General features: G+C 32.2%; 1 protein-coding gene across 1 annotated transcript in view; it reads left to right on the plus strand.

The window, feature by feature from the left end:
• The window catches only part of LOC127699767 (fibroblast growth factor receptor 1-like), a 97,929-nt gene that overhangs the window by 50,206 nt on the left and 21,837 nt on the right, over positions 1–25,886 (plus strand). Inside the window, exons 2-6 of the mRNA XM_052203123.1 lie at positions 2,917–2,945; positions 12,634–12,803; positions 13,285–13,430; positions 16,095–16,210; positions 16,615–16,725. Coding sequence (XP_052059083.1) covers positions 2,917–2,945; positions 12,634–12,803; positions 13,285–13,430; positions 16,095–16,210; positions 16,615–16,725 — 572 coding nt within the window. The remainder of the gene's footprint in view (positions 1–2,916; positions 2,946–12,633; positions 12,804–13,284; positions 13,431–16,094; positions 16,211–16,614; positions 16,726–25,886) is intronic.

Here is a 25,886-nt window from a genome sequence, read left to right on the forward strand (position 1 = left end):
AATTAAGTGTAATTCTATAGAATCATCCTTATTCTGTCATGATCTGCATCATAACCATTCATCTTATTTCTCACTGAATTTGCTAGTAAAAACTTACTAGTTGGACTTCTTGTCAAACCAAGTAATTATTTGAATCTACAATAATTTTGAATTCTGGAAAGTTAATAAGAAATGTATGATGAAAACTAACCAAACGAAAACTGATTGGTTAATTTTACTTTCACTGATTTTTCAGTATAAACTAACTTAACCCCCTTAAGCCTATCAATTTTCTAGAATTTAAATTTATTCCAGATTCAAATAATTCCTTGTTTCTAGGAACAATTGTGTATTTAAATTTACTGTTATTTCAACAGAAAATCACTCAGAAAATCTATCATTTTATATACTACAGTACTAGTCTGAATTCAGGCAGAAGAAATTTGGTGAAAACTAGTGAAATGCTGAAATCCCGGGGTTATTTGATGACCCTGGGGGGTATATAAAATTCTTTGGTGATTTCTCAAAATTTTAAGGTGTTAATTAATTACCTGCAAAATCCTGATCAGTTGACAGTTATCATCATCATGCGTCTGTTTTTCAGATATGTCTTATGGTTCATTGACTTTGAAACTGTTACATAGTTTACAAGTTAATGTTTGTGTTTTGGTTTGTTTAAAGGGAACAACTTATAATAAGTCAATGATATTTGGTATGCAGTTGTATTAGCATTGGCACATCTCATTTACATGGAGATGGTTTAGCCATGTACCTAAGTCATGGTTCATTGACTTTAAATATTAGCCTAAAAATTAACTGACGACTATTTTGAGGCCCTGCCTCCTAGGCCATGGTTCAGTGACTTTTAATTAATTAGCAATTTTCAATGATAAGTTTTCTGCTCAAGTTAGTTTGATATGAACTACTTGTGATAGATCAATGATATTTTCAATAAAGTTGCATTACTATCAGTACATATCAGTTTGACGACTATATTAAGGCCCAGCCCCCTAGGTCATGGTCCAGTGACTTTCAATCAATTAACAATTTTCAATGTTAAGTTTGATAGGAACTACTTACAATAGACATTATATATTTTCTATAAAGTTACATTGTTGTTTGTCCATCTCAGTTTGTCAACCATTTGGAGGCCCTGCCCACTAATTGGTCCAGCGACTTTGAATTAATTAGTAATTTTGCTGTCCATCAGATTGTCTTTTTTTAAATTTTATGCCGACAGGTGAGACATATCCCTGTGTCAACAGTTTATTCTTTACAAATGCCTGACGAAATTTGTGTTCTTCGACAACGATGACAGGTTTTCCTCTATCAAACTTTATTTTCTTGAATGATATATCAGACATCTTTACACGTGAAAAACTATTCTATTACTAAACAATTTATTTTGGTGAGTTTTCTTAATTTTGATGAGTGTTCAGTTTAATCTAAAGTGGATAGGTTAATTATAGTACATGTTACACTAAACAGTTACATGTATGATATATGTAAAAAAATGTACAGGTAAATGTGGCACAATTTGATTCCATTTATTGGCGCAATTAATACCATCAGAAAAACAGAGAGCGGCGCAATTGATACCTTTTCAAAACTGCAATTGGTGCAACAAATGCTATAAATGTACCTTGAATTGTAAAATTAATTCTGGTCAAAAGCAAGTCCAATATGAGATTATAATTTTCCGTATGAGAATTATGAGGATATAAAATGAACACTTCATCATAGCATATCATCACTATCATCTTTCAAAAATATTTTTTATGAGAATTACAAGATTAAAAGTCTGTCAGTTTAGGTTTTTTAAAGATTAAATGGGTATAATCCTGCCTGCAGTTGTAGATCATAGTGCATTTGCCGATATTCGAAGTCTTTTCTAGATTATATGGCATGCCTGTATGCATGTAGTCAAACCTACATGGGATCGATCTTTCCATGTCTTGATTTGGACAACAGTTGTGTTGTTTTATTTCGTTGGACACTTAAATTCATGGATAAAGTCATCCACTAAAGCCATGAAAATTGGTTCCACACAAATAAAAGTACTTTCACAGTAGAGAGAAACTTTAAATTGCAGAAATGATCAGCACGAAAAGTTCTACAAATGGGTCAAACATGGTTGAAATTGTCAGTAGACTCCTTATTAGAGTTATTTCCCTTTGATGATGATTTTTACCGATTTTTTTACGTTTTTCCCTTTTTAAAATTATAATAGATAGATGGAAACTCAAATAAGAAAAAATGATCAGCAAGACAGGATTTACAATTATGCCAATATTAAGGAATCATCTGACTTCAGACGAATCCTAATTGGAGTTACCCTTTAATGATGATTTTTACCGTTTTTTTTTGCGTTTTGCCTTGTATGATAAAAATTATAATAGATAAATAGACACCATAAATCACAAAAATGATCAGCAAGGCAATATCTAATGTAACAAGTCAAATTTTGTTGATATAGTTATATAGTAGACTGTCTCTCTTATAGGAGTGAACTCTTATAGGAGTGAATACCCTCTTGTGTTTTGAGCAAAAACTAAAGAAGATAGAGAGAAATTAAACAGACTAAATCATTATATATATAACTATACAAGATCAACAAAACAGAAATTTTTGTCATGAATTCTATTATTGGCTACAATGTTGGAGAGTGTCCTTTGTTGAATATGCACATAGACCAAGGTGAGCGACACAGGCTCTTTAGAGCCTCTCGTTTAAGACTTTCAACATAAATTTGATAATTATCACTAAAGCAGGTGAGACATTTCAGCATGTGCACTCTTGTTGGAAGTTAATTTTACACTGACAACAGCAATTATTAGGGAAACTTATATTTTGACAATTTTAACATGGATGCATTAATTTTAGGTTAACTGTTACTTAAGCATTAAATGTAGTATGTTGTATCTTTGTATTTTTCAGTGTCATGACAGGAAGTATATTTGAAGATGGTAAGTCTGTATGCAGTTGAAGGTCATCTGTTGTACATGGCCACATGATAATGGGTGTGTTCAGGTTTCTTAATCATTTCTTATTTTGTATACAGGAAAATTATTTCTTGTAGCAGAAACGTGTTAATGGCACCGGACGCTTGCACTTTTTGATAGAACATTTGCATTTTATGCCCCGCTGTTGTTTTCTAACTTAAGTTTGCCTCAACCAAATGTTATAACATTTATACAAAATGTATATTAAGACAAAATTCAGATCAAGTATGAATTTGGGTAGCATCACTTTTACTGTCCCTTATATTATTAACGTTATATGCAATTGGAGATATTTGTCTGTGTTCCATGGACACATTCCCCTTTTATCTTAATGGACATTTGCACTTTAATTATTAGGACATTTGCGCTTTATCAACATCATGTATAACAATGTATAAGTTATCATGATAAAACAGTTTAAAAAATCATTTAATATAAAAAACACAAAACATTCATATATTCATGCTTTTGTCCTATGAAAACAATAACACTGTGTGTAGGAAAGTAAATTCCTTAAACCAACCAAATAATTGGCTCTTTCTAAAATTCAACATGATGGTTTAAAAATCAAATCAGTCTCCACAAATAGAAACAAGCTTACATAAACAATGCATGATGGTATGTAGTTCCTCTGACCATGCATTCATGCAACAGAATGGACACTGTGTGTTAAAGAGGAATATAATTTCCAATTTTAAATCCATGAATTATAAAGCTACTTGGAAAATTTAGGGTGACATTTAAAAGTTCCACGCATATAAATTTAGTTTTCTCTATGGTTTACTCAGAAATATATACTATATATATATACCACACAAAGTGGTCGGTGCCATATATACAAAATGTAGTTTTACCCTTATCCGTCATTCTGCCATTCTGCAATGAACAGTTATATAGACATCTTTTCTAAATGCCTTCACATATTGTGTTGATTTATAGTATGTGAGTCTACTGTATGATGAGTTACAGATCGAGTTAACATTTGGTTCCACTCTGCTGATGTTTGCCAAAATTACGGGCTTTGGAAGTTATGAAAATTTTGTGAAAATAACAGTTACTGTAAATTCAGAAATTATTGCGATGTTTTTATTATTGCGAAAAATGCGACAGGGTTAAAATCGCAATAATTTAAACTCGCATTTTGAAATTTTTTATATGAATTAAACAGGATTTTTCTCAATATCGCAAAAATTAAAATCGCATTTTAGTCTAAAATGACAAAATCGCAATAATAAATGCACGCATTAATTTCTGAATTTACAGTATATAGACTTTTTTTCTAAACGACTTCACATATTGAGCTGATTTTTAGAATGTGACTACATTGTACTAAGATGAGTTACAGATTAATTTTACCTTTGGTTCTGCTCTGCTGATTTATGCCGAAATTACAGGCTTTGGACTTTAAAAAGATTTTGAAAATATTTTGAAAATAACAGTTATAAATATAGACTTACATTCTCAAATTTCCACTAAAAAAAAATGGCTTCAGGCTTTTTTTTGCAAGCAGGGCCATTTGAGTTGTTCAGACATATCTTGTTTCATTATAAAAATATGTCTGGTTAAAAGAAATATTTTTTCTGATTTTGTGGATTGTTTGGAAGAACTTTCAAAGAATATGTGAACCTCTTTGCATGACTTTCGTTAATTTTGTTAAGATCACAGGTAAACTTAACTACCAAAGGTAATGAGTAATAGGATACCTATATTTGATGTATTGGTTCCTTGCAATGTCTACATGTCCAGGTTCACCTGACCTCACCCTCATTTCCTGAAAAAATTATCAAGGTCAAAAGTTATGTGGTCAAGTCGGTATCTCAGATACTATATAAGCATAAGGCCAACTATATTTTGTGTATGGAATGATTGTCAGGTGTACATATCTGCCTGGCAGGGTTCATATAACAGTGACCTCATTTTTGTGGTTCATTGGTCGATATTAAGAATTGCTGGCTTAAACAAATTGGACTTTGTTATTTTTGTAGTATAGATTGTTAATGTTCAGTTTATTTGATCATGGTGATACTTGTAGTAAAACCTTAATGTTACAGACTTTCAACATGAATTCAATGATGAGTAAAACAGGCAAGAAAATTGAGCGTGTGCACTATTGTCTTTTAATTAGATTAATTACCATTGGTAGTTTTGTAATAAATTCCAATATTCAATTGAAATAATAAACGCTTGTCATAATTTGAGCTCAAATGGCGTGAACATTTTGTGATTTCCTTATACATGTATTAGCTATTGGTTTCTTAATGATCATACACCATCTTTTTTCTATTGTCTGTTGTCATTTGTAAACTTTTACAAAATTCTTCTCCGAAACAACATGGCCAAATTGTAGCAAATCTGGTCACAAACAAGGGTATCAAGTTTAAACTAGGGGCTATAAAAACCAAATATTGCTCACCTGGATCTAGATACATCTTCAACAATGGCTACTCTTTAGCATTATAGATTAGAATCATTTAAAGGTTGGAGGGGCCTTGGTTGTTTTTAATTTTGCAGAAAACACTAAGAAAAATTAAGGAAATCTTCATTGCTGGGCATTTTCTTCTTCAGAATTTCAGTTGTGCCATTTGTAGCTCACTGGATTCGGGCCCCATGTGAGCTTATAAATGCCATCACTTGGCGTCCGTCATCGTTTGTCGTCTGTCGTCGTTGTCGTTGTCGTTATTTTAAGAATCTTCTCCTCTGAAACTACTAGGCCAATTACCTTCAAACTTTAACTGAATGTTCTTTAGGGTATCTAGTTTATAACTTGTATCCAAAGTTTTAAAAAAATCCATCAACAAACATGGCCGCCATGGCTAAAAATAGAACATAGGGGTCAAATGCAGTTTTTGGCTTATATCTCAAAAACTAAAGCATTTAGAGCAAATCTGACATGGGGTTAAATGTTCAATAGGTCTAGATCTATCAGCCCTGAAATTTTCAGACGAACCGAACAACCCATTGTTGGGTTGCTGCCACTAAATTGGTAATTTTAAGGAAATTTTGCAGTTTTTGGTTATTATCTTCAATATTATTATAGATAGAGATAAACTGTAATCAGCAATAATATTCAGCAAAGTAAGATCTACAAAAAAGTAAAGGTGACTAAAATTGTCAATTGACCCTTTAAGGAGTTATTGCCCTTTAAAGACAATTTTACACCATTTGTTCATCATGTTTGCTAACATTTAAAAATCTTCTCCTCTGAAACTACTGGGCCTAATACTTCTAAACTTTAACCGAAGGCTCCTTAAGGTATCTTATTTATAAATTATATCCATAGTTTTGATCCATCAACAAACATGGCCGCCATGGCTAAAAATAGAACATTGGGCCTAATAATTTTAACTGAATGTTCCTTAGGGTAACTGGTTTATAATTTGTATCCGAAATTTTTATCCATTAACAAACATGGCCGCCATGGCTAAAGATAGAACATAGGGGTCAAATGCAGTTTTTGGCTTTTATCTCAAAAACTATAGCAGTTAGAGCAAAAGTGACATGGAGTTAAAGTGATGAATTAATCAAAATCTATCTGTTTTGAAATTTTCAGACCAATTTGGACAACCCATTGTAGGTTTACTAAGACACATTAGTTTTCGCACTCTAACTTTAGTTTAAGTGAATGGATCTCAATGAAATTGTACCATAAGGTTCAATACCACAAAACGAAGGTTGGGATTGATTTTGGGGGTTATGGTACCAACAGTTAAGGAATTAGGGGCCAAAAAGGGGCCAAAAATAAGCATTTTTGTAACTTCCAGACATAACTTGTGTGTAGGTGTATGGATCTCTCTGACATTGTACCACACGGTTCCAAATCACTAAGGGAATGCTGGGATTGATTTTGGGGGTAATTGCCTCCAAATTTTAGGAATAAGGGGCAAAAAAGGGGCAAAAAACACGCATTTTTCTAGTTTCATGACAATAACTTGTATGTAAGTCTATGGATCTCTCTGAAATTGTATCACAAGGTTCCATATCACAAAGAGAATGCTGGGATTGATTTTGGGGGTAATTGCCTCCAAATTTTAGGAATAAGGGGCCAAAAAGGGGCAAAAAACAAGCATTTTTCTAGTTTCATGACAATAACTTGTGTGTAAGTCTATGGATCTCTGAAATTGTATCACAAGGTTCCATATCACAAAGGGAATGCTAAGATTGATTTTTGGGGGTAATTGCCTCCAAATTTTAGGAATTAGGGGCCAAAAAGGGGCAAAAAACAAGCATTTTTCTAGTTTCATGACAATAACTTGTGTGTAAGTGTATGGATCTTTATGAAATTGTACTACAAGGTTCCATATCACACAGGGAAAGCTGGAATTGAGTTTCGGGGTAATTGCCCAAAAAGTTTAGGAATTAGGGCCAAAAAGGGGCCAAAAATAAGCATTTTTCAAGTTTCCAGACAATAACTTGTGTTCAAGTGTATGGATCTCTCTGAAATTGTACTGCAAGGTACCATACCACAAAGAGAAGGCTGGGATTGATTTTGGGGTAATTCCCTCAAAATTTTAGTAATAAGGGGCCATAAAAGGGCAAAAAAACAAGCATTTTTCTAGTTTCAGGACAATAACTTGTGTGTAAGTGTATAGATCTTTATGAAATTGTACTGCAAGGTTCCATATCACAAAGGGAAAGCTGGGTTTGAGTTTGGGGGTAATTGCCCTAAACGTTTAGGAATTTGGGGCCAAAAAGGGGCCAAAAAACAAGCATTTTTCTAGTTTTCAGACAATAACTTGTGTTGAAGTGTATGGATCTCTCTGAAATTGTACTGCAAGGTACCATACCACAAAGGGAAGGCTGGGATTGATTTTGGGGGTAATTCCCTCAAAATATTAGTAATTAGGGGCCATAAAAGGGCAAAAAAACAAGCATTTTTCTAGTTTCAGGACAATAACTTGTGTGTAAGTGTATGGATCTTTATGAAATTGTACTGCAAGGTTCCATATTACAAAGGGAAAGCTGGGTTTGAGTTTGGGGGTAATTTCCCTAAATGTTTAGGAATTGGGGGCCAAAAAGGGGCAAAAAAACAAGCATTTTTCTAGTTTCCAGACAATAACTTGTGTTGAAGTGTATGGATCTCTCTGAAATTGTGCTGCAAGGTACCATACCACAAAGGGAAGGCTGGGATTGATTTTGGGGGTAATTCCCTCAAAATTTTAGTAATTAGGGGCCATAAAAGGGCAAAAAAACAAGCATTTTTCTAGTTTCAGGACAATTACTTGTGTGTAAGTGTATGGATCTTTATGAAATTGTACTACAAGGTTCCATATCACACAGGGAAAGCTGGAATTGAGTTTCGGGGTAATTGATTAAAAAGTTTAGGAATTAGGGCCAAAAAGGGGCCAAAAATAAGCATTTTTCTAGTTTCCAGACAATAACTTGTGTTCAAGTGTATGGATCTCTCTGAAATTGTACTGCAAGGTACCATACCACAAAGAAGAGGCTGGGATTGATTTTGGGGTAATTTCCTCAAAATTTTAGTAATTAGGGGCCATAAAAGGGCAAAAAAACAAACATTTTTCTAGTTTCAGGACAATAACTTGTGTGTAATGTATGGATCTTTATGAAATTGTACTGCAAGGTTCCATATCACAAAGGGAAAGCTGGGTTTGAGTTTGGGGGTAATTGCCCTAAACGTTTAGGAATTTGGGGCCAAAAAGGGGCCAAAAAACAAGCATTTTTCTAGTTTCCAGACAATAACTTGTGTTGAAGTGTATGGATCTCTCTGAAATTGTACTGCAAGGTACCATACCACAAAGGGAAGGCTGGGATTGATTTTGGGGGTAATTCCCTCAAAATTTTAGTAATTAGGGGCCATAAAAGGGCAAAAAAACAAGCATTTTTCTAGTTTCAGGACAATAACTTGTGTGTAAGTGTATGGATCTTTATGAAATTGTACTGCAAGGTTCCATATTACAAAGGGAAAGCTGGGTTAGAGTTTGGGGGTAATTGGGTAATTTCCCTAAATGTTTAGGAATTGGGGGCCAAAAAGGGGCAAAAAAACAAGCATTTTTCTAGTTTCCAGACAATAACTTGTGTTGAAGTGTATGGATCTCTCTGAAATTGTGCTGCAAGGTACCATACCACAAAGGGAAGGCTGGGATTGAGTTTGGGGGTGATGAATCATAAGGGGGTTCAAAAAATTTGGGGGGGGGGATTTTTTTTTCCTTTTTTTCTTTAAAATTTACCATTTTAAATTGGTTATTTCTGATTTATATATAAAAGCAAATAATAATGATAAGGTTTGAATAGATAAATTTAAATTTTTTAAGTTCTTAGACCACTCTCATTCTGTGTCAGAAACCTATGCTGTGTCAAATATTTAATTACAATCCAAATTCAGTGCTGTATCAAGCTTGAATGTTGTGTTTATACTTGCCCAACTGTTCAGGGTTCGACCTCTGCGGTCGTATCAAGCTGGGCCCCAGCGGAGCATTTTATTGGTTATTATCTTTAATATTATAATAGATAGAGAGAAGTGTTAATGGCAAAAATGTTCAGCAAAGTAAGATCTGCAAATAAGTCAAATGCCTGAAACTGAAATAACAGGTGAGCGATATCAGGCTCTCATGATCATCTTGTTTTTAATCAGGTAAAAGTCTAATTTGGTAAAGTATGCATATGGATGGCTGGTAGCGATTAATTTTCATGAAGTTGGAAAGACCCCTTTGGTTACTATCTGTGATTATAAGTGCGGTTGTAAAATGGCATCAGGAATTTCTTATCAGTCACATGATTTTATTAAGTCTTGTTATTATAGCGCTCATGTGGGAAATCTCTAGTTTAATAACAAGGTGGCGCTGTATCATATAAAACTTCTACCTTTAAAAAGAAATCAAATGTTGTAAAAAACTTGAAAAAACAGATGATAATTGTTTTATCTAAGTAACAACAGCTTAACATGATAAGTTGTATTTATTTTTGCATATATATTTGGTGTTACTGTTTGTTTGAAACCGATCTAAAAGTGTTTTTCACATGAAAAAGATCTTGAGTAAAACAGATAATACTGATGAAGCGATCAGGTTTCACATGATGTTTTAAAAAATAATGTAGATATAAAATATTATACTGTTGATTTGTGCCAAGTTTATCGAGATTTATTAAATTATATATTTGTAATAAATGTCATTGATTCTTTGTATAAAAGTGACACCTAACATCCACGCATTTCAACATCAATCCGAATTCCGATAGCAATAAAATCTTATTTGGAAGACTCCGTTTACATACTATTAATATTTTGTTGTAATTATATTACAAAATAATGATCTTATGATGCTAGTATTACTAGACTTGCAATTGCTTACATCAATCCGACACTAATTAAGTGTTTCGGCGGTTTTTGTATTATATGCTAATGATAAATGTATTACATTTATGAATAGGTTTTTTATACCCCCGCTGTAGGCAAAGGGGACATTAACTGTTACCCTTGACTGTCAATAATTCCATCTGTCCATCCGTTCCATTTTTGTTTGTTTGAAGCTTGAGCATGGGCATTAAGTGATACCCTTGACCATCCGTCTTTCTGTTCGTCCTTCAGGCTGTCCCATTTTTGTTTGTTTGAATCTTCAGTGGGGGAATTCATGTCCTCAGACACATTCTTTTATCTTTAAAAGGTTTGACATTATACAGTCATCTTAATTTTACATTATTTTGAAAATATAAAAATAATATGTTATCTTCTGTTGTACATTAGTCAGGCAGTAAACTTTCTCATATATTTATTTCTTTTATTCTTACCCGATTTTTCGTTTCCTGACCCGTTGATTATTTTTATTTAATCAACGTGTGGTTCGTTTGATCTCAGTTCTTCATTGGTCAAAATTCAAAAATGACGTCAAATTTTCTTGCTTTCCTCTGAATTTCCAATTGTGACGTCATGAAAACAGGTGACCATGTCTAATGATGTCACATGGAAAGAACACATCTTTTTACAAATCATTCGAAAAGATAGATTCAGATTGTCAGTATATCATCAAAAAATCATTACAGAAACAAATTCCACCACCAAATCTTGTGCAATACAACGAATATTTATCCACTCTCAACAGTTATATTTAAAATATTTAATTTAAAAAGGCTCAGCAAGCCTCTGTTTAAATTTGAAAATTTAACTGTCTCAAGTGGATAAATATTGTATCACGATTGAGGTATTGGTAGAATCTATATATATATAATTTATAATTAAGATCCATTTATTACATCGGTGATCGGTTTATTTGGCAATTGCCAATGGCAGTCAGCTGGGTTTTAGAACATTTGTTGTTCGACCTGTTAGTCAAATGCGTTTTGTTAAAATATACTTTTTCACTTTTTTGGTCTTTTGGAAATTGTTGTTTGTGCTGTATTTAGACCCCTCTAACAAGAAATTTGTTTTGCATGCACACGTATAAAAATTGCGGTTTTTATCCAACGCAATCATAGGTTTGAACATTGTTTTCAATTTAGACTTGTATATATATATATAAAATAGACTTTTTCACTTTTTTTGGTCTTTTGGAAATTGTTGTTTGTGCTGTATTTAGACCCCTCTACCAAGAAATTTGTTTTACATGCACACGTATAAAAATTGCGGTTTTTATCCAACGCAATCATAGGTTTGAACGTTGTTTTCAATTTAGACTTGTATATATATATATATATATATATATATATATATATATATATAGATAATTTTATAATGATATCACTTTATGTATCCTTCAAAAATATGCAACAGAGTGTAATTGTATGCAAATTTTGAATTAGTCTTTTCATCTGTCTAAAACAGCAATAATCCAAACCAAAAATATTGATGGAAATTTTGCATAAATAAATGATACTTATTCTTTAAACTGATAATACTTGGCTTTAAAGAATATTTCTTTTCTTTTTCCCATGTTGAATCATTAAAATAATATGAATTTACTTTACAGCTTTGCCTTCCAGCAACACTAAAACTGACCATTCGATATTGGGGGTCGGACAGTGGTGCAGGAAGATTTTGAAAATGAATAATCTGGCCTGGTCTAGGTTGATAATAATAGTCTGTCCAATAAATAGGATGTAGTTTTGGTCTTTCCATAATGATATAAATCAGGATACTCTCCTTGGTTTTTATTGCACAAATATGTTGAGCAATCCTCCTGGCATCTGTTTCTGTATTTTAGACTGTTAAACAATGGTATAAAGTTAAAATCAGTTGAAAACGGGAATACTGAAAACAGGTCAAAAATATTTACTAAGGTTTGTAATAGATTCGGACTACAAAATTATCATCATCCATGTCATATACAATTGATATTTCTACCCTGTTTCCCATGTTAAATCATTAAAACAAGGATGAATTTATTTTATCTGGCAAAAGTGAAAACGTTAGATATATAAACTAGGATAAACGTCTTGGTTTTGAACACACTTTATTCATATTCTTCTGGAATGCTTCCTATAGTTCAATAGGAATATGAGAAAAACCCAGAGGAACACCAAGCTTGAGGAAAGAAGTTTGGTTCATAAATAAAACATCTGGGATGTTGAAGCAGAAAACCAGAAACAAGTGAATGCAGAATTGCATTTTGAAATTTCATGACTTTTTATACCTTTAATATATTTCCAAAATCATATATTTATTTTCGCATATATATATATACAATTTAATACCTTATAGATAGACCAAACAATGTAACCAGATCTGGGGATCGATCAGAAAAAAAAAGGGATATAAGAATGATTTACACAATAGTGCTATTCCTGGTTCTTATCCTGTCACTGGTTAGCATTGGATTCTATAGATGTAAAAAAAGAGTACAGTCACACAAATACAGAGACATAAAAAAAGTTATTGTCATGAGACAGGTATGTTTCTATTTCAGACATAGATTTCGTGAATACATAAGTGCAGCAGAGTATCTTATATTTGATGATGATTAAGAAGAGAGAAAAAGAGAAGTGCTTACCTCTGTTAGAAAAACAAAAGAGATAACTTATCTGAAATATGAGCAATTTGGTGATCATATAAAGTAAACACATATCTTATGCACTCAAAATAATAATTTTTTTTTTTTGTCTTCAAGCAGTTTTAAGCAATGATTTCTAAAGTTCATATTAATATGAATGACAATTTAGTATCTTCATTCTATTTTAAAAACTTGCTTCTTTAGGTTTCTTTAAGTATATGTTTGCTCTAAAACATTTTTCAAATGCTTATTGGTATTAATAAATCAAAAAATTGATGTAGTTTTACTTCGGCATATCAATTTCAATAAGCTAGGTTTCAGAATGCAATAACATTAAAGACCATCTAAACATTTACTTACAGAAGGAGTCAAATGATGGCACACATCCAACTGGTTTCCAAACAATAAGAATCGAACCTGATCCAAGACTGCGGTTGTCATCTGATTTAACCATGATGTCCGAATACCATCTTCCTCTTGATAAACACTATGAATTTAGTAGAGATAAGTAAGTCCTAGCACGAAACTTGCCAGTAGATGTAAATTATTTGATGTAAACATTGAAACTGCATGGTAAACTTGTATCCATTGAACTGGGGACCATAGTTTAGCATTACTCAATATTGTATTATCAACTGGTATCCATTGACTGAAAGTTAGCATTGCTCAATGCACTTACTTGGATGAAATATTATGTAGAAAAGCAATACAAAAAATTATGTATTTTTCCCTATCTAAAAAATAATCATAAACCTTCATTTTTGTCTCACCTGCGATGAAAGTCACAGTAAGCGAGACATAGGGATTACAATCTGGCAGTCACGATGAAGGGGTAAAATATTTGTATAAAGCTTTTATTATACCCCCGCTTTAAAAATGTGGGGTATCTGAAAACGCATCACACGGTATAGCTAACTTATATAAACCCTGAAACCAAATTTCAGAAATCCTTGTATTGTATTTCCTGAGAAAAATGTGACGAAAAATTTCAACTTGGCTATCATGTGTAAAATGATACAAGTGTTCGGTAAACAAAGTTATTGAGTGATGAATATTCTACAAAGTTTCCATCTGTCATATGTCCATGTCCTCGACCTCATACCATGGTTCAGTGACTGCTTGAAAAAAATTACAGTTTTTTGGTCAAATAAAATACTCACTTATTATGTGTAATAAGATAAACTTATTTGGTATATGGATTCCTTGCAATGTCTACATGTCCATCTAGTAGGGTTCACCTGACCTTGACAACATTTCATGGATCAGTGATCAATGTTAAAGTTGCTAAGATACTATAAGCATTATGTCAACTATATTTGGTGTACGGAATAATTGTTAGGTATACATGTGTGACTAACAGGTTTCATTTGACCTTGACCTCGTTTTAATGGTTCATTTGTATAAAAATAAGAAAATGTGGTATGATTGCCAATGAGACAACTCTCCACAAGAGACCAAATGACATAGAAATTAACACCTATAGGTCACGGTACAGCCTTCAACAATGAGCAAAACCCCTACCGCATAGTAAGCTATAAAAGGCCCCGAAATGACAAATGTAAAACAATTAATACTAGAAAACTAACGACCTAATTTATGTACAAAATAATGAACGAAAAACAAATATGATACACAGAAACCAACAAAAACCACTGCATTATTTGCTCCCATGACTTGGGACAGTCACATACAGAATGTGGCAGGGTTAAACATGTTAGCGGGCGCCCAACCCTCCCCCTAACCTGGGACAGTGGTGTTACAGTACCTTATAAGAACAAACTATAAAATCAGTTAAAAAGGGCTAAACTCATCAGATGGATACAAATAGAAGAAAGTAAAATAACAAAAATACCAAACTCCAAAGAAAATACGGTAAATAAATCTAACAAAAACACAGAGTGGATGTGGCAGGGTACTTATACATCCCCTCAACAAAAAGACACTAAGTACAGATCTGAGAGTACCGGTACTCACAGTTACTGACAGCTACTTCAAAGCCAATAACAACTAATAAAAAAAAGATGCATCTAAGACTTAAAAAATGGTCTATTTCTCAGATAAAATATTGATGCATGGAATGATTGTAAGGTAACCATTTCAGTCTGACAGGTTTCATCTGACCTTGTCCTCAATTTCATGGTTCATTTGACATTATTTAGTTTTTATGGTTTTATCTCTTTCTCAGATATTATAAGCAATAGGACCAGTATATTTGGTGTATGGAATGCTTGTAGGTGTACATGTCTGTCTACCATGGTTCATTTGACTGTGACTTCATTTTCATAGAACATTGATCTAGTTAAGTTTATGTGATATTTGTAGTAAAACCTTCATATTCAAGACATTCAACATGAATTCAATGATAAGTAAAAAGGGTGAGACACTTCAACGTGTGCACTCTTGTTTTAGAATCTGATAAAAAATGATAATCACAACTTAAAGAATTTTTATTATTTATCATTTTTATACGCCCGTCAATTTTTGACAGACGTATTATGGTATACAAATGTCCGGTGTCCGTCCGTCATAAACATGTTGCACTGTAACTTGAGAATGACTTATCCAAATTTCATGAAACTTAACATAGTTGTTTCTTATGATGGTCAAACGATCTGTATACTTTTTGGTGAAAATAAGATTCAAACTTTTTGAGTTACGGGACTTAGTAACTGAAACAGGTGTGTGTTTTTTTTCACATGTTGCGCCGTATCTCAAAAACAATTTATGATTATTGCTTAAAATTTTACACACTTCTTAGTTATATTAATCTTAAGATCTGTATACTTTTTGGTTTTGATTCAAAATTTTATTTTTGAGATATTGATTTTTTTTTTTTAAAAGGGGGGTTTTCACATGTCGCACTGTATCTCAAAAACGATTTATGATTATAGCTTAAAATTTTACACACTTCTTAGATATATTAATCTAAAGATCTGTATATTTTTTGGTTTTGATTCAAAATTTTATTTTAGAGATATTGAGTTTTTTGTAAAAAAAAAAGGGGGTTTTCGCATGTCACGCCGTATGTCAGAAACTATTTATGCTTATTGCATAAAAATTCACACACAAGACGACGGGCATATCATGCGCTCATGGCACAGCTGTTTATTACATTTTTAAACCAATATATATCTAGATGGCAGTTATATTTACTTGATTGTATTAATTGTAGGTTGATTTTGGGTGAAAAATTGGGAGAAGGTGCCTTTGGCCTTGTCGTAAAGGCTGAGGCAGTTGATATGTTGCCATCTACCACTTCAACAACCGTGGCTGTGAAGATGCTTAAGGGTGAAATTTATTATTTCTTTTAATTGTATTAATACTTGATTGTTTTCTAATGGGCATTATGTAGACTAGCACAAACCTTGGGGAAATATGAAAAAAAATTATTTAGTTGTGTCTGACTTTGAATTTTGTAAAACTAGATTATTTAAATACATGTCATTTTTAGTAATACAATGTGGAATTGATTCTGTCATTAGTAGATATTGAAAAGGAATTTTAAATCTATTGAACTTACTTGGAAAAAAAAACACAAATTTTTACATAGACATCAAGGTTCCCCTGCCTTTTTGAACTATTAATTTTAATACTAAATATGTTAGGATTTAAAAATGAATGAAAACAAACTTAACACATTTTGAATGTGACCAATTGTTTTATAAGCTAATGACATTATTTGAATATTTCAGAGGATGCAACTGACAGAGAATTAATAGATTTAATGCAAGAAATGGAAGTGATGAAATTAATAGGCAGCCATACAAATATAATTAATTTTTTAGGATGCTGCACACAAAAAGGTAAAGTAGTTTACTAAAAGTGTCAAGTGCAATATGAAATACATATTGATTGATTGTTCATGTATATACCATGACTTCCAAAATAGTCATATTTTCTGGTCATGACTTATAAATACAAAAAAAAATTTGACCGGCTGGTGTACATCTAAAGCAGAAATCAAATGTACATTTGCCATTTAAATACAATTCAGAAAAAATCTATGTTCAGATCATCTCTTTTACTTGACTTTTTATGCCCCACCTAGGGGCATTATGTTTTTTGGTCTGTGTGTCCGTTTGTCTGTCTGTCCCGCTTCAGGTTAAAGTTTTTGGTCAAGATAGTTTTTGATGAAGTTGAAGTCCAATCAACTTGAAACTTAGTACACATGTTCCCTATGATATGATCTTTCTAATTTTAATGCCAAATTAGAGTTTTGACCCCAATTTCACGGTCCACTGAACATAGAAAATGATAGTGCGAGTGGGCAGGTTAAAGTTTTTGGTCAAGGTAGTTTTTGATGAAGTTTGAATTTCAATCAACTTGAAACTCTGAACATAAAAAATGATAGTGCCAGTGGGGCATCCGTGTACTATGGACACATTCTTGTTTTGCTTTACAGTGACACAAGGAGTAATTACTTTAAAAACAAGCCCTAATTATATACCCCCTCACAAAAATAGTTATGACTGACTAAGAAGGTTGATTGACAGTTAAAATTTACCTGCTAGACTAACAGGTGAACAAAAAGGTACCGGATATCAATCTATCTTTTTGACATTGTTTCTGAAATTAAACTTAATCTAAATAATTTTATTAATAAATAATGTATTTGATCAAAAAAGTATTTTAACTGATTGAATCATAGAATTTAATAGGTGTAAGAGGAAAACAATCGAAAGAACATCATTGTTGACATAAGTACAAGTCTGACCCATGTGCAAAGGTGTGTTATTTATTGTCTCGCCTTGACGGAGTAAAAAAGCGAGACATAGGTATGCTGTTTCTGGTGGCGGCGGCGTCAACAATGTATAAGTTTGTGATTAGGTCTAGTTCATGGTGAACCACTAGTGGTAGGTCAATGATATTTGGTATGCAGTTGTATTAGCATTGGCACATCTCATTTCAATGGAGATTATTTGGCCCCACCCCCTCAGTCAAGGTCTATTGACTTTGAAATTTTTCATAGTTTACATGTTTAGGTTTGTTTAAAGGGAACGACTTATGATAAGTCAATGGTATTTGGTATGCAGTTGTATTAGCATTGGCCCATCTCATTCCATGGAGATTGTTTAGCCATGTACCTTCAGTCATCGTTCATCGACTTTGAATATTTGCATAACTTACATGTTAAAGTATTGCTATTTTAATTGTAACATTTGCATTATCAAATTACAAAAAGGCGAGACATATCTCTGTGGTAACAGTTTATTTGTGCATTTGAAAGCTTTCAAAATGATGAAAAATATTATTTTAGATAATTCACACCACATATCTTATGTTCATATCAAGAATTTACTTTAAGAAATAACATGGTGAGAAGGACTTAAACTCGTTGATGCTTGACAAAAATTCACAGATTTTAGTTTTTCCGTCTCTGTTATTTTCTGTTGTCAAGTCCACATCCGGTTTTAGAACTATCAATGTACAAATTAATTTCAGTTCACTGCAGAATCCATATCTAAAGTACAAAGTAATTGTTTCATGTCAGTCATTGTCAGAATGTTCTTGATTCCCCAATGATTATCTTCACCCCCTTAAGTTACAAAGCATTAAAGGGAAATGCTGCAAAAAATGAAAAATTGATATTCATTATGTATAAAAAAGCACAAATTCATAAATATTAACCTTTTATTCTCCTAGATGAAATATCACCATCGATTTAAAATTGGGAACATTAATTCTCTACATGTAGCCATCTTGATAGCTTCCCAGGTAAAAAAAAACCATGTGATATCTATAAACCACAAAGTACCAAAACAAGAAGGGTCTAACATAGTTGTAATTTAGTGTCAAAATCTCTTGTCAATCGTACGGTTGTTTTACCCGACAAGATGATGTCAAGCGCATGCACAGTTTCACGGTTCATAACACTTTCATGTAAAACATTTAGTTAATTCGGTCCTTCCCTAATTTGATCATCAGCAAGGCTATCAGAAATATTGCCAGAGGGATTGTGAGGTAACACGTTCAGGTATTCAAGCGATTTCTTGTCTGGCTTAAAAACTCTTATTACACAATTACGTAATGCAGGTTAATGCATTGATTCACTACTGAGCGTATAGATCAGTGTACATGGCTGGTAATATGGAACTATTAGGTGTAATATACATCATTTGTACATTTTATTTTGTTTTTGAGTCCGACGGTGAAACATTACTTAACTGCTACATGTAGTCAATTTTACTAGCACTTGTTTATGAATGACATTTCTGGTGTAATGAATGATATTTATGAAAATCTAAATAATTCCAACTAAAGTTTTGATGAAGTAAAAATCCATTTAGATATTTTCCAATGGTAAAATTTGGAAAATGTAAATATATACCTAGGCTTCCAAAACGGTCATATATTCCAGACATATGTATAATGTCCGGTAATAATAATGCTGGGCAAAGCATGAAACGGACATCTCAATTTAAGTTTTCAAGGCTTAAGAGACGGTCATTTTAACATAATTCGTGATCTTTTTGACCCAACATTTTGCCTTTAACAGCCACACATTTCCGGTCATAAAAGTGACATGATCATTAAGTATTATCAAAACAACCCCTACTTTAATACCTTCTCATTTTAATCAAGGCTAATTAGTTGTCGAACAGCTGACATATACCTGTTCAGGTGACAGGTAAACTATTTTGAACCGGACATTGATCGGTCTACTCAAAGTAATTTTCTTACATTTCAGCGGTTTGCATCTAATTAATTTAGTTTAAAAGATTTAAATTATCAGAAATACATTTACAAATATGATTTGATGAAAAATTAAAAAGGTGAAAATGTAAAATCGTCATAACTACGTTGTTTGAACCAGAGACATGTCTCTGTTTGAACTAGTACACGTGTGCGCATGTGCGCAGGTGTGAAATTTAATTATGCATCCTAATTTCTTCAAAAAATGCTTAAATTGTCATTGATACCTTTATCTCACGTTTATTTCGATAATTTTCTTGAAGAAATAACGTAGAAAGAGCTACTTACACTCATTCATGCTTTGCAAACGTACACGGAATTTACGTATCCATCTCTGGTCCATGTTTTACTATTGTCAAGATAAAATCCGGTTTAGATTTAAAAACGAAAGTAAAGTTTTTGACAACGTTATTTTGCACAAATAAAGAGTCTATGCAGATATAAGTACGCTGATGTTGCACACTTCGAATGATGCACTGCCAATTTAACAGTTTACGTCAGAACTTCGAATTTGAATCAAAGAAAGTTTAATATAGTTTTTTTTTTAATGTCAATCATTGGGATGGCCAACTCGGCAACTGATTACCATAATTGCCTTTTATTTATTTAATCTTAAGGGATTAAAATCGGGATAATATATAAAATGTCCGGCTGGCTAAAAATAATTTTGGAAGCCCTGATATATACTCGTCAATAATTATTGACATTTTGAATTTATAAACATTTATTTCACAAAACTGTACACACTTGTCGATCATTGGTTTATACAGATAGAAAGTTACAGAACTATTGGTATAGTAACAATTTAAAATATGTATATATATTGAAAATAAGAGAGGAACCTCCATAACCAATCTGATTTAAATTCAGATCTATAACTTACTTGCTTTGCTTTGTTGAAGTTGTGAACATAGTAAAATCACAGATTTATCTTTCAATTAGAATGTTCTAGAGCAGATTAAGAAATTCCTCTTCGCAATTGTTAGTTATATTGTATAATAATGTGAACATTGCGAAATATCACGTCAAATTCTGACTAAGCATGACTACCTTGTAAATAGTAGAGTTCTATTAATATCTATGGGTTCATGTTGCTTAGTCTTTAGTTTTCTATGTTGTGTCATCTATACTATTATTTGTATGTTTGTCTTTTTATTTTTGGCCATGGCGTTGTCAGTTTGTTTTCGATCTATGAGTTTGACTGTCCCTCTGGTATCTTTCGTCCCTCTTTTTTGTCAATTTCAAGTTTCTGTTCTGACATGCATGTTGTTTATGTCACTGGACATTAAAATTCCATTCCATCATTATCTTTGTTAAATAATGCTGTTGGTTTTTATGCCCCCGTCGTAGCTGAGGAGGCATTAAGTTTTACCCTTGTCCGTCTGTAAGTCCGTCCGTCCATACGTCCCAAAATTGGTTTCCATTCTCTAACTTTAGTTTGCCTCGACAAAATGTTATGAAACTTATACACAGTGCTTATTACCACAAAACACAGATCAAGTTTGAATTTTAGTGGCGTCACATTTACCATTCTAGAGTTATGTCCCTTTACAAATGGAAATATTGCTGAATTTTTCGTTTCTGTTCTCTGACTTAAGTTTGCCTCAGCCATATGTTATGAAACTTTTACACAATGTTCATTACCACAAAACTTGCATCAAGTACAAATTTGGGTAGCGTCACTTTTACCCTTCTTGAGTATTGTCTCTTGATAATGTTATATGCAAGTGGGGGCATCATCTGTGTCCCATGCACACATTCCCTATTTATTTTACATGTTCATGTATACACTCCAAGTTATCCCTATGGTATCTCATTTATATAAAAGGTTATTTATATATAACATAGATATTAATGCAAAGGGAATTCTAAAGATGAAAGTCCATTAGGCTGACATAGTTCGATAATGCTTTGAATTATATACAAATTGAGCATATATAATAACTGCCACATTCTGAATTCCTGACCTCAGTTGTTCATTTGTGAAGTAGAAGAAAAGAGAACAATCGGTATCTGAGGGAATCTATGTATCGATCAAGCTTCATAAATTGTTTACAAAATATTCAAGATTTACAACTTTTCTTGAATAAAAAGATGTGGGCTATGATTGCCAATGAGATAAACTATGCAATAGAGACTAAATTAGCCCAATTAATTTTTGTGTGTATTATAACAACTAACGCCATAATCAGTTGTAGTCCATGTCAATCAAATTTGTTATAACAGGTAGGTACATGGAAACTATATCACCTAACTATATTTCTGAGTATACAACAACCCCTTTTTTGTGCATTATATTCGCTTGGGAATATGTGTGTTACTATTTTGATTGGATTATTAGCAAATGCTATATATATATCAACTCTAGTCCTAAGCAAAAGGGCTGTATTTTTTTCATCTGACAATCTTCATTTCGGATTAAATTATCATACAAGTAAGGAGGCTAGGATTTATAATTTCGGTAGGCATTGGCTGACTTCGTGTCATACCCCCGCCCTGTACTCGTTATTTTTCACATAAATCATTTAAATTTCAAATTCTTCAGTTTGCATATGAATATCAATATTCAAATTTAGTTTCAAAACTTACACAATAGAGACGATTAATAGTAACATATGGCTTAGTACACTATACAGGCATTAACCTATCGTCGACAGAGATATGACAACAAGACATTGATACTGCAGATTCCCTAAAATCTTTTGGTTTGCATAAAAAAATGTCATTATTCGAATATCAATATTGAATTTACACCCACCAAACCAATAAAAATGTATGGCTAAGTATACCATGCAGGCATTTAGATATATTGAGGGACCATGACTTAAAGCTTATAACACCTCATATAAAAACAAACAAGCTCTTTTCATAAGAAAACAAATTAATATATATGTGAATTAAAGTTTATTTGATCAGGAAAATAAGTCTCCTTTGATTTCAAATTAACTTGTTAAAAAAAATCCTCAAACAGAATAAATAACTATTAATTAGCTTCAATTTCTAATGAATGTCAATCCTGTAATGAAATAAATGATAATTGGCATCTAATCAAAAAATGATTTGTCACCAAGGTCCCACAGAGCACTGCTAGAAAAGGGGGAGCTAACTCGTATGTGCTGGAACCAAGGGACAGGGGGTCAGTCTATTGCTAGACTTAATGTTCTGATAGGCATAGCTAAAACGCAAGGAAGGTTTTCATAATTTAATTAACGATAACAATTTAGATGAATGATGATAACAATCAATTAGTAAACAATGCCAAATAATAATAATAATTAAAGTACAAAGTAAAAATCTAAATATCAACTCCAAAGTAAAACTATTTCTCCTTACAATGTAAAATAAATGCCAAAACTACTAAATCATAAAATGAACTTAATCTCAAAATCAAAATGTAAAAGTCTCAAAAATAAAAGATTCTCAAAAGTATTTTCCAAAGTTAAATTATGAGTCAGAGATAAATTTTGTTTCAACACTAAACTGTCAACTGGTAGACTGGTAGACAGTCTTGTAGGTCCAGTATCATGACGTGAGTAGTGAGAGGTTACGGTTCCGAAACACTGACTGTTTTCTAAAAAATTATCAAAAATAAAAGGTGAGTCAAAAATAACATTTTTGTCTAACACTACAAAGTCAACTGGTAGACTGATCAACAGTCTTACAGATCCAGTATAGTAGACTTTAGCAGTGCAAGTTTAGGTTTCCGAAAGGTGACTGCTTTTCCTAAATTTCACAACGATATTTATACTGAATCCAAAAATAAATAAATATGTCTCGACATGTAAATATTACTCTCATTAGCAAAAATAGACTTTAATTAACAAAGCCTAATCCTATAATGTTTTGATAAAATCTTAAACTTTTAAAGTGACATATGCTAATTACAATTAATATTTCAAATCAAAGTGCTTTGAGCAAACTGTAACATTTCGAGTACTAATGCCACTACATAGGTAAAATTAATTAAACAAATTAATTAAAAATTTTACAAAATACAAACTTATAATTTTTTTCTAAAAGATAAAACATATTTTTTATACAAAATCATACTATTAAAAATATAAGCCAAATAACACACCATGACATATTCCCCCCTACTCTTATATGTTTGTCCCCAAACATAATATAGACATTCATATATCTATACCTAAAAACATTCTTAATATACTCTGTACAAACTATAACCTGGTGCCAAAAAATTTATATATCAACAATTTATTTCAACGTGCTAGCTTCCAGCAACCTGTATTCCTTGAAAGCGAATTTAACAGATGAATTATAAAATAATATCCCTGTAATCCAAAATTCAAATTGATGTAGTAAAAAGAACCAACAGGCGTGCACTCCTACTAATTCCTAATACTACAAAAAAAAGATAGAAACTGATTGTTTTCTATGTACTACTGTCGCGGAAGGTTGCTATGGTAACATGATAAGCACCATCATGATATTCACTAATGTCTAAATGATCTGAGTTGGTAATGTCAAAGTTCTGTTCTTTTAGTCTGTTTTCGCTTTGTTATTTCACAAAAAGTTTAATCCTATAAATTAGCTCTAGCAAGTTATGTTAAAAAATTATGAATTTCTGCTAAGATGTCCAAAAGAAAGTTGAAGCACTATTTCTCCGATTATTTCATGCACTTCTCCACAGACACCTATTGCACTACTGATTGTTGATTTCTGTATCGCTGTAGTGGTGTTTAGACGATACAACTGGTGTTGGCTGATACAGTTAAAAGAAGCTCCACTGTCGACTAAACATCTCACTTGAAGGTTCTCTAGTCCAATTTCAACAAAGTTCCTCTCCATGGTTGTTGTGAACTGGAAACTTGTTGTTCCTGGTATAACACTGGATAGCCTGGCACATCTGTCTTTTTGGCAGCACCATCCTTTTGAAATTCTCTTTCTTCCCATGATTTTATTTTATTCCAATTACCAAACTGAAACTAAAAGGAATTTTGTCAGTATCTTGTTTATGTTAATTTCTCTACTATGACTCAAATTTGCCAATCAAAGAAAATTGCACAAATAATATTTCTCCTGAATTGAATGTTATTTTCTTTAAAGTTTTGCACAAACAAATATTATAAAATTACAGATTCACACCAAGAATCAACATACATCTATACTTTTCACTAAAAAATATTTAAGTGTAATATAATAAGCAAGATGTACTTATCTTTTAGTTGTGTGTTGTTGAATCTGCAACTTGTCTCTGCTGTTACAGGTTCTCTTTTCCTCTCATTGTCTCTCCTGCTGTTGTCTCAATTTTGAAAATTTAAGTTTTAGATAATTTTGAATTAATTTTGCCAACCTACATTCTAGCTATGCAGTTTCAGAATCTTATTTGTATCGTGCCCGGGTCCTCCACCATATCTGTCACCAAGGTCCCACAGAGCACTGCTAGAAAAGGGGGAGCTAACTCGTATGTGCTGGAACCAAGGGACAGGGGGTCAGTCTATTGCTAGACTTAATGTTCTGATAGGCATAGCTAAAACGCAAGGAAGGTTTTCATAATTTAATTAACGATAACAATTTAGATGAATGATGATAACAATCAATTAGTAAACAATGCCAAATAATAATAATAATTAAAGTACAAAGTAAAAATCTAAATATCAACTCCAAAGTAAAACTATTTCTCCTTACAATGTAAAATAAATGCCAAAACTACTAAATCATAAAATGAACTTAATCTCAAAATCAAAATGTAAAAGTCTCAAAAATAAAAGATTCTCAAAAGTATTTTCCAAAGTTAAATTATGAGTCAGAGATAAATTTTGTTTCAACACTAAACTGTCAACTGGTAGACTGGTAGACAGTCTTGTAGGTCCAGTATCATGACGTGAGTAGTGAGAGGTTACGGTTCCGAAACACTGACTGTTTTCTAAAAAATTATCAAAAATAAAAGGTGAGTCAAAAATAACATTTTTGTCTAACACTACAAAGTCAACTGGTAGACTGATCAACAGTCTTACAGATCCAGTATAGTAGACTTTAGCAGTGCAAGTTTCCTAAATTTCACAACGATATTTATACTGAATCCAAAAATAAATAAATATGTCTCGACATGTAAATATTACTCTCATTAGCAAAAATAGACTTTAATTAACAAAGCCTAATCCTATAATGTTTTGATAAAATCTTAAACTTTTAAAGTGACATATGCTAATTACAATTAATATTTCAAATCAAAGTGCTTTGAGCAAACTGTAACATTTCGAGTACTAATGCCACTACATAGGTAAAATTAATTAAACAAATTAATTAA

Source organism: Mytilus californianus, unplaced genomic scaffold, assembly GCF_021869535.1.
Source record: "Mytilus californianus isolate M0D057914Y unplaced genomic scaffold, xbMytCali1.0.p SCAF_40, whole genome shotgun sequence".
Lineage (NCBI taxonomy): Eukaryota > Metazoa > Mollusca > Bivalvia > Mytilida > Mytilidae > Mytilus > Mytilus californianus.